Source organism: Rhinolophus sinicus, linkage group LG10 (assembly GCF_036562045.2).
Source record: "Rhinolophus sinicus isolate RSC01 linkage group LG10, ASM3656204v1, whole genome shotgun sequence".
NCBI classification, from domain to species: Eukaryota; Metazoa; Chordata; class Mammalia; order Chiroptera; family Rhinolophidae; genus Rhinolophus; species Rhinolophus sinicus.
The window spans coordinates 105,326,005-105,349,674 of NC_133759.1; the positions used below are offsets into that span (position 1 = coordinate 105,326,005).

The 23,670-nt window shown below is 50.3% G+C and overlaps 1 protein-coding gene across 1 annotated transcript in view; it reads left to right on the forward strand.

Moving 5' to 3' along the window:
* Positions 1–19,822, forward strand: part of ERGIC1 (endoplasmic reticulum-golgi intermediate compartment 1) — an 88,332-nt gene extending 68,510 nt beyond the window's left edge. The window contains exons 7-10 of the mRNA XM_019741339.2: positions 87–147; positions 4,970–5,070; positions 7,670–7,792; positions 17,969–19,822. Coding sequence (XP_019596898.2) covers positions 87–147; positions 4,970–5,070; positions 7,670–7,792; positions 17,969–18,076 — 393 coding nt within the window. The 3' untranslated portion in view covers positions 18,077–19,822. The remainder of the gene's footprint in view (positions 1–86; positions 148–4,969; positions 5,071–7,669; positions 7,793–17,968) is intronic.
* The last annotated feature ends 3,848 nt before the right edge of the window (positions 19,823–23,670 follow it).

Sequence of the window (23,670 nt, forward strand, 5' to 3'; positions counted from 1 at the left end):
TCTCTAAACCAGGTGGCAGTTGCCTCACAGCCAGGCCTGGAGGTGGTAGCATCTGAGGTCAGTCCCCTCACTGTGCTTCTCCACAGGTCCAGAATGTCCATGGAGCTTTCAACGCTCTCGGGGGAGCAGACAGACTCACCTCCAACCGTATGTATCTCCACGGGCAGCAGTCTCCTGCCACTGGGTTCCCAGTGCAGCAGATGTGGAATGGGGGAGGGGAGGGAACGTTTATCAAGCACTCCATGGAAGCCAGGCTCTTCATGCTTCTTTTCCACAGCTAGTTTCTGAGGAGAGTGCAATTACTCCTGTCTTACAGAGAAGGGAAGAAAAGTGACCTGTCCCTGGGGAAAGGAAAGTATGTGGCAGCCCTAGGCACTCCATAAGTGCGCAATGAGTACCAGCTATTATCATCACTTCTGTTATCATGACTGCCACATACTTGTTCTTAGTAGAGCTAATCACCCAAGGTCCCACAGGGAGTGAGGGCAGAGCCAGAATTCATCCTAGATCATGTGGCACCGTGAGAACAGGTCTGTGGGTGGCTCAGTCAGGTCTGGCCACCTGGGCCACCTCCCCCACCCCCACCCCAACCATCTCTTCCTGCTTGAGCCGCTCCTACCCACGAATGCCCCCTCCCTGAGCCCTGTCCCCTCTCAGCTCCCTGGCACCAGGCCCAGATCAAAGAGAACACCATGTCTTCGCACACACACAGAAAGCACACACACCCACTCAGGCGTGCTCACATACTTGGTGCCTTGCACATGTGCACAGAACAGGCCAGGGAGGCCTGTCTGCTCAAGCGGATCCCGTTGGATCCTGCAGGACAGGTTACCTTGCCTTTGCCTTTTCTTGTTTCCTCACCTGAGCTCACCTTTTTTTTTTTTTATATATAAAGATTTTATTGGGGAAGGGGAACAGGACTTTATTGGGGAATAGTGTGTACTTCCAGGACTTTTTACCAAGTCAAGTTGTTGTCCTTTCAGTCTTAGTTGTGGAGGGCTCAGCTCAGCTCCAGGTCCAGTTGCCATTGCTAGTTGCAGGGGGCACAGCCCACCATTCCTTGCGGGAGTCGAACCGGCAACCCTGTGGTTGAGAGGACGCGCTCCAACCAACTGAGCCGTCCAGGAGCTCAGCGGCAGCTCAGCTCAAGGTGCCGTGTTCAATCTTAATTGCAGGGGATGCTGCCTGCCATCCCTTGTGGGACTCGAGGAATTGAACCAGCAACCTTGTGGTTGAGAGCCCACTGGCCCATGTGGGAATCGAACTGGCAGCCTTTGGAGTTAGGAGCATGGAGCTCTAACCGCCTGAGCCACTGGGCCAGCCCCTGAGCTCACCTTTTCCATCCATAAGGCTTTTCTTGTCATTTCCCATTCTGCTCTGTTAACACATTCTGCTCTGTTAATAGTCAGAAACCCAAGCAAAAGAATACATCTCTCCATGACCTGCCCCTTCACCCCCCAACCCCCCCACCCCTCGCAAATCAAGCTTCTCTGTGACCCTGTGAATCTTGCTCCATGAGCAGAAGTCGTTTTTTCAAAGCATGGACAGTAGTTTCCCTCCTAATTTTTGTACTCGGCCTCATGACGTCACCACAGTGTGTGTTTAATTTTTTCAGTGGTGACGGAGGCATGGTCGCCCGCCTAGCAGCTCTGCCATGCTGTTTTCAGGCATTGCCTTTGCATGGAAAATGCCTGTTGTTTCCAGTTTTTCACCATCACAGTAATGCCACTGATATTCGTGCTATTTGCTTTAGTTACCCAGTGGCTTCCCAGCCAGGTCCACCCTCCAGCAGCATCTGAGTATGCGAGTTACCTCCTCCTGTTCATGAAAATGTCTGATTCCAGTCAAGGGAGGGCTCGTACGGTGGGCTCGTCATGGTAGTTCTGTGTGAGGGCAGCATGTTGTCCATCTGCAAGGTGGCCGTCCACACGTGCTTGCAGTTAGCACGGACCCCTCAGCTGCCTGATGTGGAAAGAGGAGCAAGCTAGGAAGGCCCAGAGTGTGCCAGCCGACAGAGGGTGTGGGCAGGAAACCTTCCCTGCTCTGGGGCGAGTGACAAAAGCCATCTCAGGCTGGCTTCGTGGAAAGAAAAATGTACAGAGTCAGGCTACAGCCAGCCAGGGGTAGGGCTGGCTTTCATTTCCTCCACTCTCGAACTCTTCCCCTCCCTGGCCCCCTGCTCTTGAGGGTTCCTCTCTTCTCAGGTCTTCCCATGGGGACTGCTTCTCATTCAGGTGTTGGCTCAAATGCCACCACCTCAGAGAGGCCCTCCCTGACCACCTTATCTAAAGTGACCCCCACTCCTAGTAACCTATGTTTCTTCTAGCACAGACCTTTCTCTTTGAATCAGATACCGAGGACTGATTGTTATTTGAGCTATGGTGATGGCAATGTGGTGGTAGTTGTGTGTTTTTGTAAGGAGTTCTTATCTTTTAGAGAGACATAACTAAAGTATCTGTGAACAAATTGATGTGATGTCTGGGAGTAGCTTCAAAATATAATGAGGGGAAAGGAGCAATTGGGTAGAGATGAAGCAAAATTGGCCATTGTTAATTGGTGACTCTGGGGAGTGGATCCATGGAGGTTTGTTATATGAGCCCCTATTTTTTTTAACGTTTGAGCTTTTCCATAATAAGATGACCGAAGGGTGGGAGGGAGCAGGAAGGGCCTGCCTGGATCAGGTTGGAGCCGGCAGCCCCCAGGAGGGGTCCGCTGACAAGGAATCCACGTGGGTGTGTTAGGTGCACTGTCTCTAATGGATGGTAGGCAAATTGCATCAAAGGCCTTAAAACTGGTCATTGCGTTTGAGTCATCAGTTCTACTCAGAAGAGAGTAAGCGAAGGAAATAATTAAGAGAGTGTACAAAGATTTAGGAGAATGACGTTCATGAGGTCATTGTTTATAAGAGTGAAAAGGAGGAACAGCGTCTCTGTCTAGCCACGAGTACACTGTACGTGGCCACGCCGTGGGGCCTCGGCCACCACTGACGGCCGTGTGTCAGAACCTTGCTGGCTTTCAGGCAGCAAAGATTTATTGACCACCCACTTCGTGCCAGGCACTGTGGTAGGGGACATGTGACGCATAAAACTGACACTTACATTCTGTGTCTTGGTCCTGAAGTGTCTGTGGGGTTCAGTTCTTAGAAAAAGATACAGTCTGATCCAATTTTAGAAAATCATAAATATATGGGTAAGTGTAAGTCTGGCAGTTTATACGTGAGAGTGCAAATCCACGGTTTTCTGTGGAGGGTAGATTTGTTTTCTTTATGATCATCTGCTTTCTGTACAAATGTTAACAGAACTATTTTTAAAATTTTATTTTTAATTAAATGGATTGGGGTACCATTGTTTAATAACATTACGTAAATTTCAGGTGTACAACGTTGTAATACAACATCTGTCTACACCATTATGTGCTCACCACCCAAAGTCTGGTCTCCTTCCATCACCATATATTTGACCCCCTTTGCCCTCTTCCTTCTCCCCCAGCCTCCTTCCCCTCTGGTAACCTTCATTCTGTTTAACAGAACTATTACAGGTGTGAGTTTCGTACCTTCAGAGTTTTAACCTGGGACGTGTGCAGTGGAGCACCATATTTCAAGTGTGGTCTTGGACTCCTGGTTTAAAATACACACAGATTCTGAGCCCCACTCCAGGACCACTGAGCAGGAGTTTCTGGGGGTGACGCTCACGTGTCTGCCTTTAAAATCCTGGGGTTGAGGGACGGGTGTTGGGGTCTTCATGGGCTTAGCCCTGAGGCTGCAGGGCTATCCCCAGGTTTTCAGAGGCGTCGGGTCTCCAGACAGTTCAGGAAGCACTGTCTTTTCCTTTACCAAGACTCAGTATTCGCAGGAAGAGGCCATGAGCACCATCTGTATCCCGTGCCTCTTACAGAAGCTGAGTTCCAGGTCTCAGGGCCACTCAGGGTCAGAGTTGGGATTAGAACCCGCAGGCCTAAATTTCTGTCTTATTTTAGCTCCATAGTCCCTGACCCAAAATTCTAGGAGGTAATAATAGAAGGGTCCTTGAGTTTCTCTTAGCCTCCCTGGGGGCCCAAGGGAACTCATGCCTTTCCCGAGTGATATTTGGCAGCTTTGGGTCCGCATTCTGTCAGCCTAGTGTGTGATTCTGGTTGCCTCACGCTTATCAGGAGCTGCTTCATCTGTTCTCCCATTCATGCCTCTGACCCGTCATCCTCCATCCGTTCATTCAGCCAATAAGTATTTGCTACTGTCCGCTCTGTACCAGGCCCTGCACGGGGTTCTGGGGCCACGGAGATGAGTAGGGCTCGGTCCCTGCCCTCTGCGGCCTCCCCGTCCCACGAGGGTGGGGGTAAGTTACAGTGGAATGTGACGGCCAGGGGGAGGGAGAACTGATCTCCCATTCATTGAAAATGGGGAAAGAAATTAATCCATGCTTCACAGATGCAGTGTTTTTGTTTGGTGGGCTCCTCTTTTTTAAAACTTAAACCCGGTGTGCCTCAAAGGTAACAGTATTCAAACAGGACCAGAGGGTGCGCAATGAAATGGGATCTTCATCACATCCTGCCTTCCTCCCCGGAGGCTACAACTGCTAATAGTTCTTTGGGCATCTTTCCAGAATCTTCTTCCATGCATTCCCCATATAGACAGAGTGAGCGCTCCCTGCCCCCGGTGTACGGACACACGCTATTCACCCTGCTCTGTGACTTGGTCCTTTTCACATAACAATCCATCTTGGAGAGTGGCCTCTCCCCGCACCTACCCACCCTTTAGGGGTTTCTCTACTGATAGGCATTGCGTTGTTTTCAGAATTTTAATATTAAATACAGCAGTAACCCGGTGTTCAAGGGGAGAAGTGAAGAGGGGTTGTTTGGTGATGAGAATGTGGCCCCCTGGCAGTGACAAGCAGGTGTAAGGTTGACATGACATAGAGCTGCCAGCTAGGCAGTGCCCGTCCCCCTGCTTCATCCTGCTGTGTCTTTCCTGCAGCCCTTGCCTCCCACGACTACATCTTGAAGATCGTACCCACGGTTTATGAGGACAAGAGTGGCAAGCAGCGGTACTCTTACCAGTACACGGTGGCCAACAAGGTACGTGGGCACGGCTGGGCCCAGCCGCGTGCAATTGCACCCTCTGCTGGCCGAGAGCAGGGGTGACAAGTGCCTCGGCGAGATTTCTCCTGGTTCCCTTGGAGGTGGAGGCCTTTTCTGGGAGGCTGCTCTGGCCAGGCTCTGTCCCTGGGTAAAGACAGGAGGCCAGTCTCAGGGTCAAAAGGAAGAAATCTACCAGGAAACAGGGTGTGATCTGTTTGAGAAAGAGCAGTCAGATGCCCTCCCACAAAGGTCCCAGGGGTTGCAAGTGTCTCCACAGCTTTGCATCTTCAGACTCTGGACCCTGATTGGTCAGCACACACCAGACGCTCTGGTTCCCAGGGCACAAACACTTTATCCAAAATCATAAGGCTCTTGAATTACACTGAATGGCTGTTGGTTAACAGGAATGTTCCAGGACCCCAATATTCAAAGTCATGGAGAAGCGGGCAGGCCTGGGTGGGAACAGCATGGCAGAGCCAGCAGAATGGGTAGTTTCAAGCCGGTACGGCCTCAGGCTTCCTTGGAGAAGACCCTGCCAGTGGGACGTGAAAGCCTCAAACACGTTGGTTGAGGCACCCCCAGTAGACCCCGTTACCACCAGGACTCCTTTTTCTTCTGTTCCAGGGCCATCCAAACCGCCTGCTAAGTGATGTATGCTTTAGCTCAGTTAATAATAATAATATAATAGTAAGAGCAGTAGCTGTCATTTATTGAGTCCTTCCAGTGGGTTGGACGTTATGCTAAGCTCCCTACCCCACCATCTTTTTCATCGTGACAGCTCTGACATTGGGACTATTATTGTCCCCATTTGACAGATTGGGCCATTGCAGCACTGAGAGGTGGTCGTTACGCTACAGAGTGGCCAAGTGGGGATTAGAACTGGGTTCTCCCCGTGCTCCAGAGCCTGGCCTCTTGAGCCTATCACCGCTTAGTCAATGAGGGGCAAGAGTCCGCTAGGCTAGGAGCTGCTCCCACTCTGGGGACTTGAGGTCCCTCTGCTCTGACCCACCTGTGCTGATGTTCTGTCTAAGTCTCCACAAGGAAACCTCTTTCTTTTATTCTCTGTTTCTTGGAGGGTGTCTCATTGTCACCCTCAAGTGTTGACAGCATCTGACAAACGGGGAAATGTGGATGCCGTCTGGGCAGAAAGTGTGTGAGCTATGGGCCCGGCTGCCGGTTCAGAGCTGTTCAGTCTCTAAGTCACAGAACCCGTTTACTTATTTGTAAAATGGTGCCCACCTCCTAAGATTACTGTCAAATGAGGCAATGCTTTTAAAACCACTTAGCCCACAAAGGCGGCTTTGGGTACATAGTACCTACCCCTGCTATGTTTCATTATTTTTCTCTGTGCCTCAGGCCTGGACTGTGACCGACAGTCACCCTGCCCCATCAGCTCTCCCTGGAGAAAGCTGATCTTGTTTTGCCCAAGGCTCCTTCCCTGAGGCTTTGGCAAGGGCCCAGCGGCCAGAACAGCTTGCTCAGCTCTATCTATGGCCTTGGCCCAGCCTGCCCTGTGAGCGACTGGGGCTGTGCCCGTCAGGGCCGGTGGCAATCCAACAGAGAGGGCAGGTCTCGCTCGCGCTTATCCCCAGGAGAAGCCTTGGAGCTCGGGCCCAGCATTTGGGGTTGGAGGTGCCCCGGTGGTTCAGCTTGGCCGCCTGTTGTAGATGAATGAGGGTAGCCTGGCGGTTTTCAGCGTCCTGAAGCACCCTGACCAGAGAGAGGACACACTGTTCATTCAGCCCCTTCGCGTCCTTTTAATCCCGGCCGGTGCCTTCTCAGGAAGGCTTGCGGGAGGGCAGCAGGGCCGAGCCCTCTGCCTTTCCAGTGCTGCGTGCTCCTTCTTCCAAGAAGCTCACTCCCCACATGGCCTTTATACTTCTCTCTCTCTCTCTCTCTCATGCACACAAATGCACACATACGTATACTCCTCAAGATGTCATGTGTGGCATAGAATGCCCCCTCCTCACCAAGCCTTCCAGATGCCCTGCAGAGACTTGGTCATTTGTTTATGCCCCCTCAGCCCAACATGTCCCTCTGTCACGGCATGTGCAATGTTGCAGTATTGCGGACATTTTCACATCTGCGTCCTCCAGACTATGACCCCCCCCTCTGGGGGTGATGGGGCTTACTCCCCTTTGGGGTCCCCAGCAGCCAACACATAGGAGAGCTGCTCAGTAAAGTATCGTTGAATAAATAAATGGGTTTTGCATGGCCCAGGAGTTGAACGGGGAAATAGGCCTTTACTTAGACTGAGCCCAAGTCACACTTGTCCCTTTCCATCTCTGCTCTCAGATTCCTATTTTGATTCTGGTGCTGCTTCCAGGTCATATAGTCAATTTCCAAAGAGCCAAAAGGGTCCAGCATGATCCCAGCAATGTTGTCTGTCCCGATACTGATGGCAGAGCCTCTGGGGAAGGGGTGTGAAAGGAGGGGCCGGTGGGGTCTGGCTCCCTGGGGGAGCGAGAGGGAGAAAAGAAAGCCCATTCTTGTGGGTTGCCGGGGAACCCTCTACAATCCAACCCCCACCCGCTGCGATGTGGTCTGTGTGCCTGAATCTCATGCCCTCTCCCCCTCGTCTCTTTCTCGGCCCCAGGAGTATGTTGCTTACAGCCACACCGGGCGTATCATCCCCGCCATCTGGTTCCGATACGACCTCAGCCCCATCACGGTCAAGTACACAGAGAGACGGCAGCCTCTGTACAGGTTCATCACCACGGTGAGTGGGTGGCGTGCCTGCTGGGGGCTCCTTCTCTTGGTGCCCCCACTGGTTCTCGAAGAAAGAGGGCACAGCCTTCAGGGCCAGGGGCTCAGGCTGTACACACTAGGCTCTAATCCCTAGGATGTTCAGAAATGTCATCAGAGCCACATCAATATCGGTGATGTTTCATCAGGAAAATACGTTCCAGCGGGGAATGCCACTAAATCCATTTCATTCCTTAAGCGGGTCTTTATACGGCTTGATCAGTCGTTCACATTTTCTCCAGTTTTTCATTTTTATGGAAAGGATGCTTAGCAGGGTTTATCCTTTTCTGTGTAAATATTTCATATCTGTTTTCCAACTATAGCTACTGATATTGTCAGGTGTTTTCTTTCTTTCCTTCCTGCCTGTTCTTTTTTTTTTTTGCCATTGTCTCCACCAAGTGCCCTACCACTTTTCTGTGGGGCAGCTTCAAGCTGATGTCAGTTTTTGTTTTTTTTTTAACGCTGATTATTTCTATCAAGTATACTCTTCCCTGGCCTCCCATTCAAAATGTCCTTGGAGTCAGAATAGCAGGGTCACCGTGTCCTGCTTCGGTCAAGGGTCTGAGTCAGCTGAGGTGAGGAAATGGGTGATTATCCCTACCTCACAGATTTGGAAACTGAGGCCTAATGGTCCTTATGCTTCTACACCTCTTTATACTTGTAATAATGATTCAGGATCAGGGGTCCAGTCCTGGCATTTTCATTTCCAGCTCTACCTAGATTTGTATTAGTCAGGACTCTGTTACAGAGTCAGAACTCTACATCAAGCTGGCTCGAGGGCTATGTAGGCCTCAGGCATGGCTGGATCCAGGTGTAAATGTTGTCTGGAATAGGTCTTCCTTCATCCTGGTTTCCTCTGCAGTGGTCTCATTTTCAAATAGGATTTACCAACAGAAGATGCCTCTTTCTCAGTAATTCCACCCTGAGTCCTGGATATGCTATTGCTGTCATTGTCCTGGCTCAGGTCCCATGCCATCCTTGTGGCCTGGAGAATGAATAGAATACCCCAGCTGGCCAGCCCCACTCAGATCACAGGAGAAAGATTACAAGAGAAAAACCAGGGGCCAGTTACTGGAGGAGTGAGGAGTGGGTGCTAGGAGGCAGAAGATCAGATAACCACAAAGTGTCCATCTCCTAATCTACAAAACAGGAATAATAATCCATATTCTTCCTACCTCCCAGGACCTCGTGAGACTCAGAGGAAATCCTGAAATGAAAGTTCTTTGCAATTACAGAAAGCCATCTGGATGAATGCGAAGGCTGTCAAAAATCTGGGGCTTACATGAGCCTCAGAACAGCCTTTTCCATTCTCTGACTCTATAAAAAAATTAAACTTCCATTCAACAAAGGACACCTAACATAAAGTTGAAACACCAGACACAAATAGGGAACAGATACTTGCCAAGCAAACAAGAAGTTTATATATAAAGAATTCCTACAAATCAGTAAGAAAAAGTTAAATGATCAAAAAGAAAAATGGGTAAGGACTAGCCCTTCACAGAAGAGCCCACACAGGAAGTGAAAAGATGCCCGAGTTCACTAGAAACTGGAGGAATGAGCTAGTAGGGGAGATAGGTGAGCACAGAGTGAGCTGCAGTCCCACCCAGCAGGGGCACCGATGGAACTGGGCAGCAGGTACGGCAGCGACAAAGAGGTGGGCACAGTCTTGTCTATTTGGAAAGCTCCCAGAAGGAAACCTTGAGATGGGTCCTGAAGGGTGAGGTGACATTTTCTAGACTGGTGCGTGAAGGAGAGAGTGTCTAAGCAAAGGGAATCGTACGTGCACAGGTGCCCAGCACAGCATGTCTTGTGAGGTCATGTGGCCTCTTTCGATGGGGAGGGACTTCTGAGAGCTGGAAAGCCCAAGAAGTCACGGGAGGAGCCTTCCCTTCATCACCCAGAGGCCAAACGCCTCTGTTTCTTTCTCCATTTGACCACCAGCCCCTCCTCCATCCCTGTCCCAGCCACCTCCACCTGAGTGTGAGCAATGCTGCAGGGAACCTCCAGACAGCATGAGCCTGGTAGTTTTTCTGAAGGCCCCATGATGCCATTTTAGTTGCATGGCAACTGTGGGGTCAGCCTCTCGTGAGCCGCTGGCTGTCCCTGGCAGATGGCGTCATTGTGGGGCTTCAAAGGCCCTTGTCACAGGACAGCAGATGTGGGGGATGACGTTTGCGTGCGGACACACAGCACAAAGACCCCCAGCAGCCCTTGCGCAGGGCGGGGTGGGGCCAGGATGGAAGTGGAGGCACCTGCTGTGACTTCTCTTTCACTCTTTTTAAAATCAAACACTTGTGTATAAAGCCCCTGAACCACAGATGGGGGTCTCTGCAAATAGCTCCTCGGAGGGGCTGCTGAAGAGGGGTCTTAAGCCAGGATGTCGTCATGTGACGGCTGCGGAGGCAGCTGTAGGTGGGCTGGAATGAGGGGTGGGTGTAGTGGGGGTGGGGGTCTCCCCGATGCAGCGCTAAGTATCAAGTGCCTGGCTTATTCAGGGCTGCCCCTCCAGGGTCTCATGGTCTGGAAAGGACTCGTTTAGTCCGAGCCTGAACGGAAGAGGGCTCCTCCTCCAGAAGTGCCCACCAGGCTGCCAGGGGCTCCTCTAACCACCCAGGGCGCCTTGCTCAGACCTCCGCTTTGTGGTCCTCCAGAAAATTCCACCACTAAGGAAATCAGCAGATGGTATTTAACAACATGCAAGTGACCCCCCTTCAAAGTGCCCCTCCCACACATGCACATTTGTCCCCTGCCACTTGCTGCAACCTCTTTTGTGAGATTGCCTTCAAGTGGGTTTTGGTGACAGATTGGATGTCTTCAGAGGAGTCACATCACTTTCCTTGTATGTTTTATTCTATTTGCGGGGAGCAGCCAGAAGTCACAAAGTATCAAATTGGGCCACTATGGCCGTGACAGTTTTTGTCCACCAAAAAGTACCAGCTGGTACTGACGTGCTTCCACTGCGCAGTAGGGGTCGCTGCATTAGACATGATCCCTCAAGGTGCTCCTTGCCAGTGAAAGAATCCCCCAAATTTGAGATTGCGCTGCATGGTTGCCAGGCAACTAGGTGTCCCCAGCATCTAGTACAGGGCCTGGCCTGGTCATAGGTGCTCAGAACAGAAACAAAGGACAGCTGCTTGGAGAAGTGATCACATAGCTACACTTACTGCGCACCTACTCTGTGCCAGGTAGTTTTACAGTTACCTCTTGTAACCCTCCCAGGAGCCCTCCAAGGTACATGATATCATTCCTATTTTATATGTGAGTTAATTGAGGCCCCGAGAGATAAAGAACCTTCGCTAAGATCACACAGTCAGTAAATGGCAAGGTTGGGATTTGATCCCAAAGCCCACCTCCCTCTTCCAAAACAACGGCTCTGGAGGATGGATGTTCCATGTGGCCCTTGGTAGGACACCAGGATCATTTGATACAGTGGCTTCTGTCCTGGGAATCAAGAAGAAGTAATAGCAGGAAACAAAGCGATGTTGTGAGCACCCGTGATACTCACAGTCATGCACATGCAAACCATGAAACAAAAAGGCAAACTGTTCAAACTTGTGTTTTGTAAGTTTTTCTGCCCTTATCTGATTACCTTTCGCTCATCTGTTTGGGCACCTGAAACAATATGCCGTAGACAGAAAGCCGCAGGTGCTTGGGGGTGGGGGAAGAGACGGTAAAAAGAATTAAGAGGAGACAAACTTAAAACTGAGAAGGTTTTACCTGCCAAGATTGTGTGAGTTGGGAAAAGACCAGCTTTGTAGCTGGACAGGCACGACCGCCTTTTCAGAGCCTCCATCCTCTCCTCCTGACGTTTCTGTGTCACGTCTCTCTCCCCGGACCGCGAGCTCCAGGAAGGCAGGGCTGGGTCTCTGTCACCTCTGGTCTCCAGACCTGGGACAGTGCAGGCAGGTGATAATAAACAGGTGTCACACAATGAACAAAGAGATGGAGGGGTACACATCTTGGCCCACTCCCAAGACAATTCCCGTTATCAGAGGAACAGAATAAACCCAGATTAGCAGCTCAGTTAGTTTGGAAATGTGCAAAAATCTTCAGTTCAGGTCCTTTCAGACGTCTGAGCAGAGCTAGATCTTCCAGAAGGCCGTGTACCAGGGATGGATGGTGCCAACTGGGTCTGAACACAGGTTTCTCAGTTGGATGGCAGCTTTTCTAAGGCAAATTCAGAGACGTATGAGGAATATTAGAATGGAGTGGGCTCCCTTTTACACACTATACTAATTTTTTATTTTTACAGCCATATACAGCTTCCTACTCCGTAAACTTTGCTGATAAGGGGCCCTTTACTTGAGGACATTGGATACGTAAAACTTAACAGAATTGAGAAAACAATATGAAGAAGCCATCCATGCATGACGAGGGGGACTGAGGGGCACCTTCAGTTTGGGCTGAAGTGGGGGTGTCTAACAGAAAAAAGCAGACCCTTTGCAGCCTCCCAGACCTGGATTCTTGTCACCCTTACCTACTTGGTGGCTGTGTGACCTTGGACAGCCCCTCTCTGAGCCTCTGTTTCCCCATCTGTGGAATGGGGTCACCCCATTTCCCCCAGCACTTGCAAGGATTGAATGAGAAGGCAGAGAAAAGTTCCATTTCAGGCCTGGCACATAGTAGGTGCTCAACCAAGGTGGGTTTTTTTCAGAGGGGGAGGTGGCTATGTTGCAGCTGCAGCCAATGTAAAAAGGGTAGGGAGAGGACTCCACTGTCTCCCCAGACCCTTGCAAAAGAGGGTGAGAGTGGACAGTCTGGCAGGCGTGACACCACTGTGAGGACCACCACACCTGCTCCTCCACCCCTCCCCCACCTTTCCAGAGCCCAGTCATTGGCTTCCCGTCTGTCACAGCCCCACCTCTGCCTAGTCATGGCACTGTGTTCTCATCCATGGCTCCAGTCTGTCTGCCGCCGCCAGCATCTGATGGGATTCCGATTCATTATTTATTTCTCATACTGTGCTTTTCCACAAGCTTTCCAAGCAACGCTAACTGGACGATGAAAGTGAATGAACAGCTCCCGGGCACTTACAGCATAGCAGGCAGCCAGACAGAGGTCATCTCAGTCCTCATAGGGGGCCCCATTTCACAGATAAGAGCAACTGAGGCTCAGAGAGGTAAACTGGCTTTCCCGGCCAGGGTCACAGAGCTGGGATCAGACCCCAGGAATATTTACTCCAGAAACCACAGTCTTCCCCACCTCTTGGTGGTGTGTCTGTCATGCTTCTTTGTTGTACTCTAGAGAGAAGTAAATGGGGGAGGGGTGGCAATGGATGGGGGAAGCGTTAGTGCTGCTGGGACACCAGAAGGATTCAGCTCTCCAGCCAGTGTGGTTGGAACACGTCCTTTCCATAGTATAAGGAATTAAGAGCTATAACTGAAATGTAAGGGAAACACACACACACACGCACGCGCGCGCGCACACACACACACACACACACACACACCACCCCCCACCTCCCACCCCCACCTTCTTTTCCAGGTAGACAAGCTAACTTCATTTTAGCCATAGTAGGCAGTCAGGAAGCTGGTAGAACCGCAGGGAGGAGGTCTCTGCAGAAGAACAAAGGGCTATTATTGATGACTTCTGCTGAAAGCAGAGTAATGGGCCTCTCTCAGACTCACTGGGGCCTGGATATCGAGTTGTCCTTGTTTTCGTTTCTAAAACTGGGGCTGCTGACCAGAGTAGGGGTTGCATGTGCTAGCTGTGGTGGCCCTTTCTGGCTCAGGGGCTCTGCTCCTTCACCCCCACCCCCACCCCCACACACACGTTGTCCCTCCTGTCTTGGGGCCTGGTCAGGAGGTACAAAACATGGCAGCGGTGAGGGAGCAGGGGAACAGGCATCCAAAGGTGGCATGGTCACTCATTTCATCCCACAGCTATCCTGATGGGTAATGATTAGCTTTCTCATTTATGAAAGTAAGGAAACAGGCACAGGGAGCTAGGGTGATGCAGGGCCCCCAGTGCAAGGGGCCGCAACCATCCTGAGTCTCCTGCACACCCCTAGCCCCTGGCTGACACCCCTGTGAGTGAGTCACCTCTGTCCCCTGCCTTGGGCATGGACCCCTGCTCCCTTCCTGAGCAAGTCATTTATTCATGCGTTTGTTCATTTAACACTCACTCTGCCACTCCCCATTCATTCTCGTTCACTCCTTTACTCACTCAGGAAGCATATCCTGAGTGTCTCCTGCATGCCAGGTACTTCTGCTGTCTTCTTTCCCGTGGGCTGTCAGGGAAACGAGAGTTTAAGCGGCAGGGTTGAGGTAGGGCATTGTGGGGGTATGAGGCACCCCCTGGTTGGCCAGAGAATGGAAACTACCTGTGGCCTAGGTGTGTTGCCTGGGTGGATGTTCTTCATCCCAAACACTTCTTGGTGCTTACCTGAGGACACATCCCATCTACGCCTCAGTTTCCCATCTGTAGAATGGGCCATTGGCGTTCTTGGGACCTGGGCAACTGCAAAGATTCTGCCTGTGGTCACCCTTGCTGTCCAGTCTCTCTGTAAATTGACTTCATCTGCTTCAATGAGCCAGGTAGAAAGTGGAAATCGAGACCCAAAGGCCTGATCTGGGGAATAAGTGACATTTTACCCATTGTTCTTAGAGTGGGTCTCGGAGAGCTTTAGAAAATCTCGGTCTTAACAGCAAGGTTGGAGCCTTCTGGATAACAGAACGATGAGATTGGGGGTCATTTACTGAGCACCTCCTAAGTGCTAGGACCTCCAGAGGCATTGCCTGCAGTACGACAAACTGGCAAGGTAGGGATGGTTTTCCTATTTTGTAGATGAGAAGACTGAGACCCAGAAAGGCTCTCCCAGGCCAGAGTAAGTGACAGCCACGACTCAGCTTCCGAAAGCTGCGAGCTCTTTGTGCCGCCGCAGCAGGGAAGGCCCCGGTGGACTCCCCGCGTCCTTACCTCACCCCAGTCTGCTCGAGCCCCTCTTCACATGTCCCCGGCCTCTGTGCCCCTTGGAGGCCCTGGTCTCCTTGCTCTTCCGCGTGTGGAGCAGCAGGCTGTGGGAACTGAGTGTCGTGGGCACAGTTCTCTTTATTTTCCTTTGTATTCATCTTGAGCCCGTCCCCACAGGTCAGGGAGATCAGTCACCATTCTCCCTGCTTCCAGCCGTTTCTTCAATCCGTTCTTGAGATCTGCTTCAGCCTCCTAACATCTGTCCATGGTCGTCGTGTCCCCCACCACACTCCCCCCGCCACCAAACACACACACCAGCCAAGAAATCACAAAGGAAGCCTTTTATTTTGCCACCACCTGAGTCCAAAGAACCACACCATTCGGGGAACCTCATGGCTACCTTTAGTTCCCTGTGTTTCACACGTAGGAACCGTGTGACAGATGGCGGGATGGCCATGACTGACCACCTCCTTGGACAAGTCCAGGTGTGCTGGGAGTTTCTGTGACCACCCATATATCAGAGAGCACCCCAGGACCCTTCTCACGAGGCTGCCTCACCTCACACTAGTCCCCACCTATGCATATGAGCATGTGAGAGAGGCCCGAGCAGGCTGAATAAGGAAAAATAATGAAAGCAGGGGCTATAGCAACATCAGGAGGGCTGCTAGATTTCTCTCAGCTTTTGAGCCACCCCCTCGAATGTGCCAGAATTCCCCTTCCTCAGTCGACCAGTGACCAGCACCTTCAACAGCTGTAGGATAGTGGGGAACATGTTGCTGAGCTGGGGGATACCAGTAGGTTCACTGCGGGGCCCCCTCAGTGGCTTAGCAGCTTCCATGCGCCCAGGGCCTCAGTTTCCCCACAGCTATGTGTTTTGGTGTTTTTTTTGGTACCTCAATGCATGTGTTGTCTCCTGCTCTGGGCCAGCCCAGTGAAAGGAGGCTTCAGACTGGGTGCCAGGTGTATGTGAATCATAGGAACACTCGAGTTTCAAAGTGTGTAGATGAATATAGATATGTGTGTGAGTGGTTATTTTTTATTTTTTTATTATTTGCTCCATTGCACTTAAGTCACATTTTCCTATCCTCTGATCCAAGCTCTAAAAGCATTTTGTGGTATAAAATCTCCCATCATCTGATCCACTCTACCAAAATAAACCAGCTCCCCTGCCGTCATCTTCCTTGAAAAGTGCCCCTGCGTCATGCTCTGAGGCTGGCAGAGAGAGGCCTGGCCCACTGAAGATACTCCACAATAATCCCCTCAGCGCCCCCAGCCTCTTCACTTCCTGGGGGGGCTGCTCCGGTTTCTTGGGCTGTTATTACTGGAATGCCAGCTGCTCCACTTACCACCCCTCCATACAGACCGGCTCTGTCTGCCTGGGGCCTCACAGGCCTCCGCTTAGCTCATCTCGTGGAAATATCATTTTAAAAATAAATGCCAGTTCGATTCACTCGCCCCTCTTGCCTCTGCTGTGCCTCCTGGCCTCCTCCACTTGGCACCAAAGAGTCCATTAAGGCACTGCCTTCTCCCCGAGTCCTCCAGTGGTCAAGTGTCGGTGACTGGCCAGCCACTGGTGGTGCCTTCAGCGCAGTCTCACGCCCTCTGGGGCTGCCCAACAGGGCTTCTTCTACATGGTCATTTAAGTGCCACGTAAATTTGGCATGTGGGGAAGAGTGAGAGCTCTGCGGGCAGACCGACTTGGCTCTGCCACATACTTGCTGTGTGGCCCTGGCCGTGAGGTGCCTCCCTCCGAGGCACATGGAGTGGTGGGTGGTATCGGTTCCTAGGAATGGCATAAAGTATGTGCTCAGGGGGAAAAATACATTTCATGTTTCCTTGCAAACCCTCTGTGGACTTCTTTTATCTTCCATCGCTCATACTTTGATTCTTTAATGGCACCAGACAGCAACTCATAGGTAGGCAAGAGTTTTGAGTACCACATGGCATGCATTTGGTACGTCACAAGAGTAGTTTTGACAGCTTCACAGCAAAGTGAGTTATTCACTTGGGTAGGCCGTTTCATGCCCGAGAAGCAGCAATGTCCTGTTCAGAGTGCAGACTCCACAGTTTGTACCCCCGTTCGGCCGTCAGTTGCTGTGGCTTTAGACAGGTGATTTGGTGTCTTTGTGCCTCAGTTTCCCTGGCTGGAAAATAGGTATAAGAATAGCACTTGCCTCGCTGGGTTGGCCCAGGGACTCAGTGACGGGAGCATGAAGCACATCAAGCCGAGCCTGGCACAGAGATGGTGCTGTGAGCACTGCTCTGTGGCGGTTACATTATTATGTGGCAGAAAATTATGAAGCACAGCCATACGGGTGACATTCACTCTTAACCCCTTACTACAGCCGCTTTTCATCAGGAGAATTGTGACCTCCAGGGGACATTTGACAATGTTTGGAGACATTTTGGTTGTCACAACAGGGACGAGAGGGTACTACTGGCTTGTCATGGGTAGAGGCCCAGGAAGCTGGTAAACATCCTTGAAAGGCACAGGACAGCCCCCCCACAACTCTGTGTGAGCTTTCTGGGAGCACCACGGCCCCCTCTCTCCTCCGGAGCACTTGTAATTTTGTATTTGTCTGTATGATTATTTGATTTTTACCCAACCCATGAACAGAGCACAAGATTTGCAGAATGAGAGGTTTGTTTCTCGCTCCAGTCCATCTAGGCCAGTGCTAGGTGGACTGATCCCGTCCAGCCCACCCCAGATCTCAGTCCTGGGCCGCACTGAGCCTGGACCTGTCAGACCCGGGTTCAAGTCCCACGATTGCCACTTGCTGGCCGTATGACCTTGGGCCAGTGGTGCCACCTTTTTGTACCTCCATTCCTTCATTTGTAAATGGGATTGTAAAAATAGCTGATAAATTTAGAATAGAAATTAAGACCGCAGGCTCCAAGGTCAAGATACACCTGAAGAGTTCAAGTCACAGGTCTGCTACTTACTGTGTGAACTTAGTTTCCTAACTAAGCCTCGGTTTTCTCACCTATGAAATGGGTCTAATAATCCCTTTCCTCCTTCAGAAGGTTAACATGGGAATTAAAGGAGCTGATGATTATGCTTTTGTTATTACTAAATTCATCATCCAACAAGTGGGGTTTTCTGAGGATGTTCCCGACCCCCTGGCTTACCATGTGGTAGGTGTAATGGGCATCTGCACTCGCTCATCTACTCGTGATTTGGGAGGGGTCAGGCGTGGCACTCCCTCCAATGCTGACCTCTGACCTCCCCCATTTTCAGATCTGTGCCATCATTGGCGGGACCTTCACCGTTGCTGGCATTCTGGACTCGTGTATCTTCACAGCCTCGGAGGCCTGGAAGAAGATCCAGCTGGGCAAGATGCATTGACGACCTGCCCAGCCCGACGGCCAAGGACCTATGGAGACTGAGACCGTCAGCCCTGCCTCCAGCGCCTCTATCTGGCCCAGGATCTGGCTGTCCCAAAGTGGGCGAGAGGGAGCCAGGGGGTGGCTCGTGGTTTCGCAGCTACCTCTTTCCCCCCCGCATTTAATTTTAGATGAATCACACTGCCTGAAGTTGTGATGCTGCCTCCCCTGGGGAGCACCAACCAAAATCAGGCAAGGGGTGCTCGGGGATGTTGGGGACCACTGCTAGAAGGGCTATAGTCCTTTCTCTCTTCCGGGAACAGCCCAGAATCCACGTCTACCAGCTCTCAGCCAGGCTTTGACAATCTCATAGCCTCCACCATTTAGACACACTAATCACTAATCACGTAGTTTCCCCCCTGAACAGCCAACCTGCAAACCTGGGCTGTCAGCTCTGGACCAGGCTGCCCAAAGGTACCCCCCCACCCCCCCCCCCCCCCCGGCGCCTTCAACAAAGAATGGTACTTCTGGGCAAGCCCCTGAGATGTGGCGCTGTAGCTGGAACCCTCACTGCTGCCCCATCCCTTTCTGCCCAGCCAAGAGCCCAGGCCTTCAGAGCCTCGCCTCCACCCCTTTCTTTTTCTCCCAAGAAGCAGATGCCCAGTTGTTAGGCCGCAGTGGTGAAGATTCAAGTCTCCCATTGGTCACTGGGCGGGTGGTGGGTTCCCCTTCCTCTCTTCACCTTGATCCTCTGAACCCCCCACCAATGTGCCTCAGCCCCCATGCTGTGTAACAGCAGCTTCTCTTGGTGGAGGGGCTCGTTGTGACTGGGAAGTCATCCTCTGAGAACCAGACAGCTTGTGCACTTATATCCAGATGCAAAGCATTTTTCTCTGCAACCCTAAAATAATCATGTCTCGGCCTCTCCCAGCCAGCTGCCATCAGTCCCAAGGCCTTAGGCAGGGTAAGCAAAGCAGACCCACCCTTCTCCCTCTGGACATCCGCCCTCTGGGCTCCCAGGGGCTGCACAGCCATGGCCCTCTCTACAGCCCAGTTGTGGCCCACTTGCCACTGAGCTCCCCCGTCGGCTGGCCACACACGAACACATTCCTGGTTCCTGGGTGGCTCCAATGTCTCCCCACTTGCTCTTGAGGTGGGACCCTACCCACTGCTCCCCCTCATCGTCCCCTTTAGTCCTGAAAGGGAGGGACAACGGTCCAGGCACTACTTCCACCCAGGGAATTTCAGGTATGCTCTGGTGTCCCAGGGACAGGGCCGCCCACCTGCTTTCCATTTATATCAAGATTGTTTGCATACTTTTGTAATTAAGGGGAGTGTCCAGTGGAAGCAGTTTTAACTTTATATTAATGGCTCATGTCACTGCCATTTGTAATTTTGGCTCGGGATTCCATATGCCCGGCTTGCGTATGAGTTGACTGATGTGCATTTGGTTATTTCTGGTATCTGTGGCCACTTAGATGGACTGTTTTTACGTTCTGTTCCCCAATTACAGAAAGGAGTCCCTTTGGTGTGTGAATATGTGGGCCTGTAGGGGGTGTGGGCGGGGCGGGGAAATGTGTGGCATGTCCAGGAGTTGAAATTCCACTTTTTGCATTAAAAAACTTTTGAGGACATAGAGGATGTCAGTTTCCTATGGAAGAGACACCTCCAACCCATTATAAAGAAAATCTTAAGGGAAAAAAATGTTTTCGTTCTTTTCCCCCCTCATTGGGTTCAAATAGATTAAATGGCTGATTTTCAGAAATAACGCTGTGTGTTTCTTGTACTTGATTGTGGCTGGGTAGCCCGGAGGCTCAATCCTAGAAGGGAATTTAATTCTAGAGGATAGAAATTGGGAAATGGGGGAAAGATCTGTGAGGATGAGCAGAAAGTCATCCTCTGGACTTAGCCCTTCCTTTGTTGAATCCCTACAGAATGTTCCTGGACCTGTCACGTTCTAGCTGTGTGCCTCAGGCCAGGTCCCTAACCGCTCAGTGCCTCAGTTTCCTCAGGTGATAATGGGGATAGTAATAAAACAACCTAGTAGGGCTGTTGCAGAAATTAAATCTCTAGTATGTGCAAGTCAATTATACTGGATTAGAATGAGCTCATGTGCAGGAAAATGATACATGGTAAATATTCAAAAATGGTAGTTGGTTCATATTTGGTGTCCCCAAACAGAATATAATCTTGAGACCAGAGCTAACATTTTCCCACAACTTTGCGCCAAAGGTTGCATAAATGAAGGTGTTTCATAAATTCTTCTTGATTGCCCAGGACCTGGCTTTCCTTTTTCAACCTTAAGCTCCACAAAGGGAGATCAGGACCAGCTGTGACAAAGGGACTTCCGTGGATATGTGCCAACCTTCACGGTCTTCTCTGGGACAGCAAACGTGGATAAGCACAGGAGGGATGAGTGTGGGAGTGAACCAGTCTGCAAGACACTCTTTATTCACCCTCCCCGTTCCTCTTTAACAGCCTGTCTCCTACTTGAGTTACCGTGACACTCAGAGCTGCTAGCGGTCAAGAGTAGTCTGCTCACCAGTAGTCAATTATGTGTGTTCCCGAGCCTGCTTCTGCAGCTGTGCGCTATGCTATAATGATGTGAATTAGTTAACCAGTGAAATATGACTCAAAAATGAAAGACTAGTAACACTAAGTTGACTACTTTGGAGAGACCTGATAAAGGTGAGTTGCTACTGAATTTGCTATGAACCAGACTACAGAACAGACTTGGGGGGCAGAGGAGAAGTCCTTGAGCATTCTGCATTGGCATCGAAAGTGTCTAAGTTCTCATTCCATGTTACTCTTAAAGAAACCAAAAACTGGAACTCTGGCGGGTTTAATGTAAGGAACATGAGGGAGAACCCCACTGGAGGTTTGCCAGTGAAAAAGCCTTGCTTCAGAGTCGAAAGGTTGGTGAATGTGCTTTAAGTTGGGTTAAAACATTTAAGGTATGTGTGTGTCATTTGTATGTTTTCTCCCTTAGACCAATTCTTTCCCTTGTCTCACCAAGCGCAGATTACAGTGTTTCCGTGTAAGATTTCTCAAGCAGGATTACAGTGCAGACCCAAGTTGGGGGAGGTGATAGGTTGGGGGCAGTGGTGATTCAGGCAGAAATGGCCTCTCCCGGGGAGGTGTTGCAGTTGCAGGAGAGATGACATGTAGAGAAAAGCTTGTATGCTGCACCCGCGCTGCCTGGGGTGGGACTGTAGGCAGAGGGGGTGTGAAGCTTGGGAAGAAGTGGGGCATAGTGATAGCACTCACACAGTAGCTGCGGCTTGTTTCTATCACTACAAGTCACAAATGAACATTTGACTCTTCACAGAAACAAAGATACCCATTTTCTCAATGGAGGTCCCACTGGTGGTCCTAGTCGCTTCATTAGCAGCTCTAACCATAGATGCAGCCAGCGGTCCAGGAATGTGAGAGGGGACAGGGACGAGGGGGACATTCATCCAAGACCCTATTCCTGCCCCACCAGTTGCCTTCTGTCAGTTATGTAATGATGAGCTCATGCACACTATTCTGACCAAAAACAAATTGTTTTTATGGTAACTCTTGTAGGAATAGCTACCAGGGCTTGGGCATTCTCCGCGTGCCAGGCAAGGAGTGATTGTTCAGGCCTTGTCTGTCTGAGTCCTCACAGCAATGCTAAGAGGAGGAGGTGGGCGTTACGCTTTTTTCGGAAGGACAAAACAGAGATTTAGTCATTGGTCTCCGTCACACAGCTAGCAGGTGCTAAAGCTGGAATGCAAGCCCATGGCCACCTGACTCCAAGAATGTGAAGAATTGTATGGTTGGTTCCCTCTCAGTCCCCAAGATTTTATCTGTGTCAAAAGGGAAAACTGACCCTCTTCCCCGCCAAACAAGGGAAAATTGAAAGTAGTGAGGGTACTTTCGTTTTCTTCCTTTTAAACAGCCTGCAGAGCAAAGCTAAACTGAACATTGGGGATTTTCTTAAACAAAAATGTTAAACTTTTAAAACATGATTTTTAATTACACAAATAATACATGCTTATAGCCCCATTGGAGGAAAATCAGAAAAGAGCAAAAAGTTAAATAGGGAAAATTAAAGTTATCCTGAATCCCATTAATCAGAGATAATCAATGTTAACATTTTAACAATGTTCTTCCATAAACAAAATGGGATCCTGCTGTTAATATTCTGTGGTTTACTTTTGTTCTCACTTAATAGACACCTTTCTATGTTAATAACTATGGCTCTCATCACTGTCTTTATTGGCTGCAAGATAACAACCATATGGAGTATCTGACGCTGGGTCATGTCCATTGCCTCTCCCATTTCATTCAGAGCCTATTTTCTCACCTGTAAAAGGGACAATTCGGAGGGTTGTTTACCAGATTAAATAACGTAATGTCTGTAAAGCTGTTAGCACAGTGCATGACAGTAAATGCTCAGCCTAATAAGATTGACCATTACTATTCATTTAATAATAACTTCTACCATCTATTACGTGCTTACTTGGTGCCAGGCACGGTGCTAAGGGTTTACTTAATCCTGACACTAAACCGATGACTTAAGTCCTATCATTCTCCCATTTCTCAGATGAGGAAAGTGAGTGACCGAGAGGCTAACTACCTTATCCAAAGCGACAGGGCCAGGACGTGGTGGAGATCCAAACCCAGGCAACGAGAATCCAGGACTCACACATTTCCCCACCACATCACCGTCTGCCTCTGGGACATAAAAATACACCCTGGGCATTTCCTCTGTGCCAGGCACTGTGCTAGGTCTTGGGGCTTCTACACCAGTCCCTGTGTCTGTTCTAGGGTGGGCATGAGGCAACATAGAAGCCAATCCCACTAAGCCCCACTTAGAGTGACAGCCTCAGGCTCTCATCTGGTGATGTCATGGCACCTGTCTTAATTTTACTGAGCCATGGAGGGTGGGTGTGGCAGGATGTAAAGAAATGCCTCTGCCCTGTTTGATCGTGAATACAGCTTGATTGTCTTGGGTTGTAATGATCTGTCCTCACTTGGTTGTCCTTCACCAGTGAGGCTCTGTGCTCCTTGGGAGCAGGGACCAGATCTCACTCCTCCCCAGATGTCTCTTATCTAGCCCTGTACCTGTGGCTCCATGTAGGTACCAAATAAATGGTGAATAAATGAATGAGTAGATGGATGCATGTGTGAGCAAATGAGTAGGAGAATGAGTTAATGAATGAGTGTGATAGAGAAGTGAATGAACTGAGGAGCCAGTGAGTAAGTGAGTGAATGAATGAATGAATGAATGCACAGATGAGTGAACTTACGGAGGGGAGGGGCTTGGGTCTGACGAATACTGCAAGGGCTGCTGCTCTGAGAACCCTCTTACTTTCCATGTGAACTGAGTCCTAACAGCATATGCTTCTGCCTTGCCCATAGAAAGTGACTTCCTTTTTTATTTTTTCTGTCCCTGGCTCTACTGTTATAAGTCAATGTAGTTGACTTATAACATTGCGTAAGTTTAAGGTGTACAACGTGCTGATCTGCTACACCTACATATTGAGAAGGAGACGGAATGCTTAACATCTCCAGCAGCTCACATACTGACCACGTCTTGTTTGTGGAGAGAACATTTAAGAGCTTCCTTTATGACTCCTTCCCCCGCCT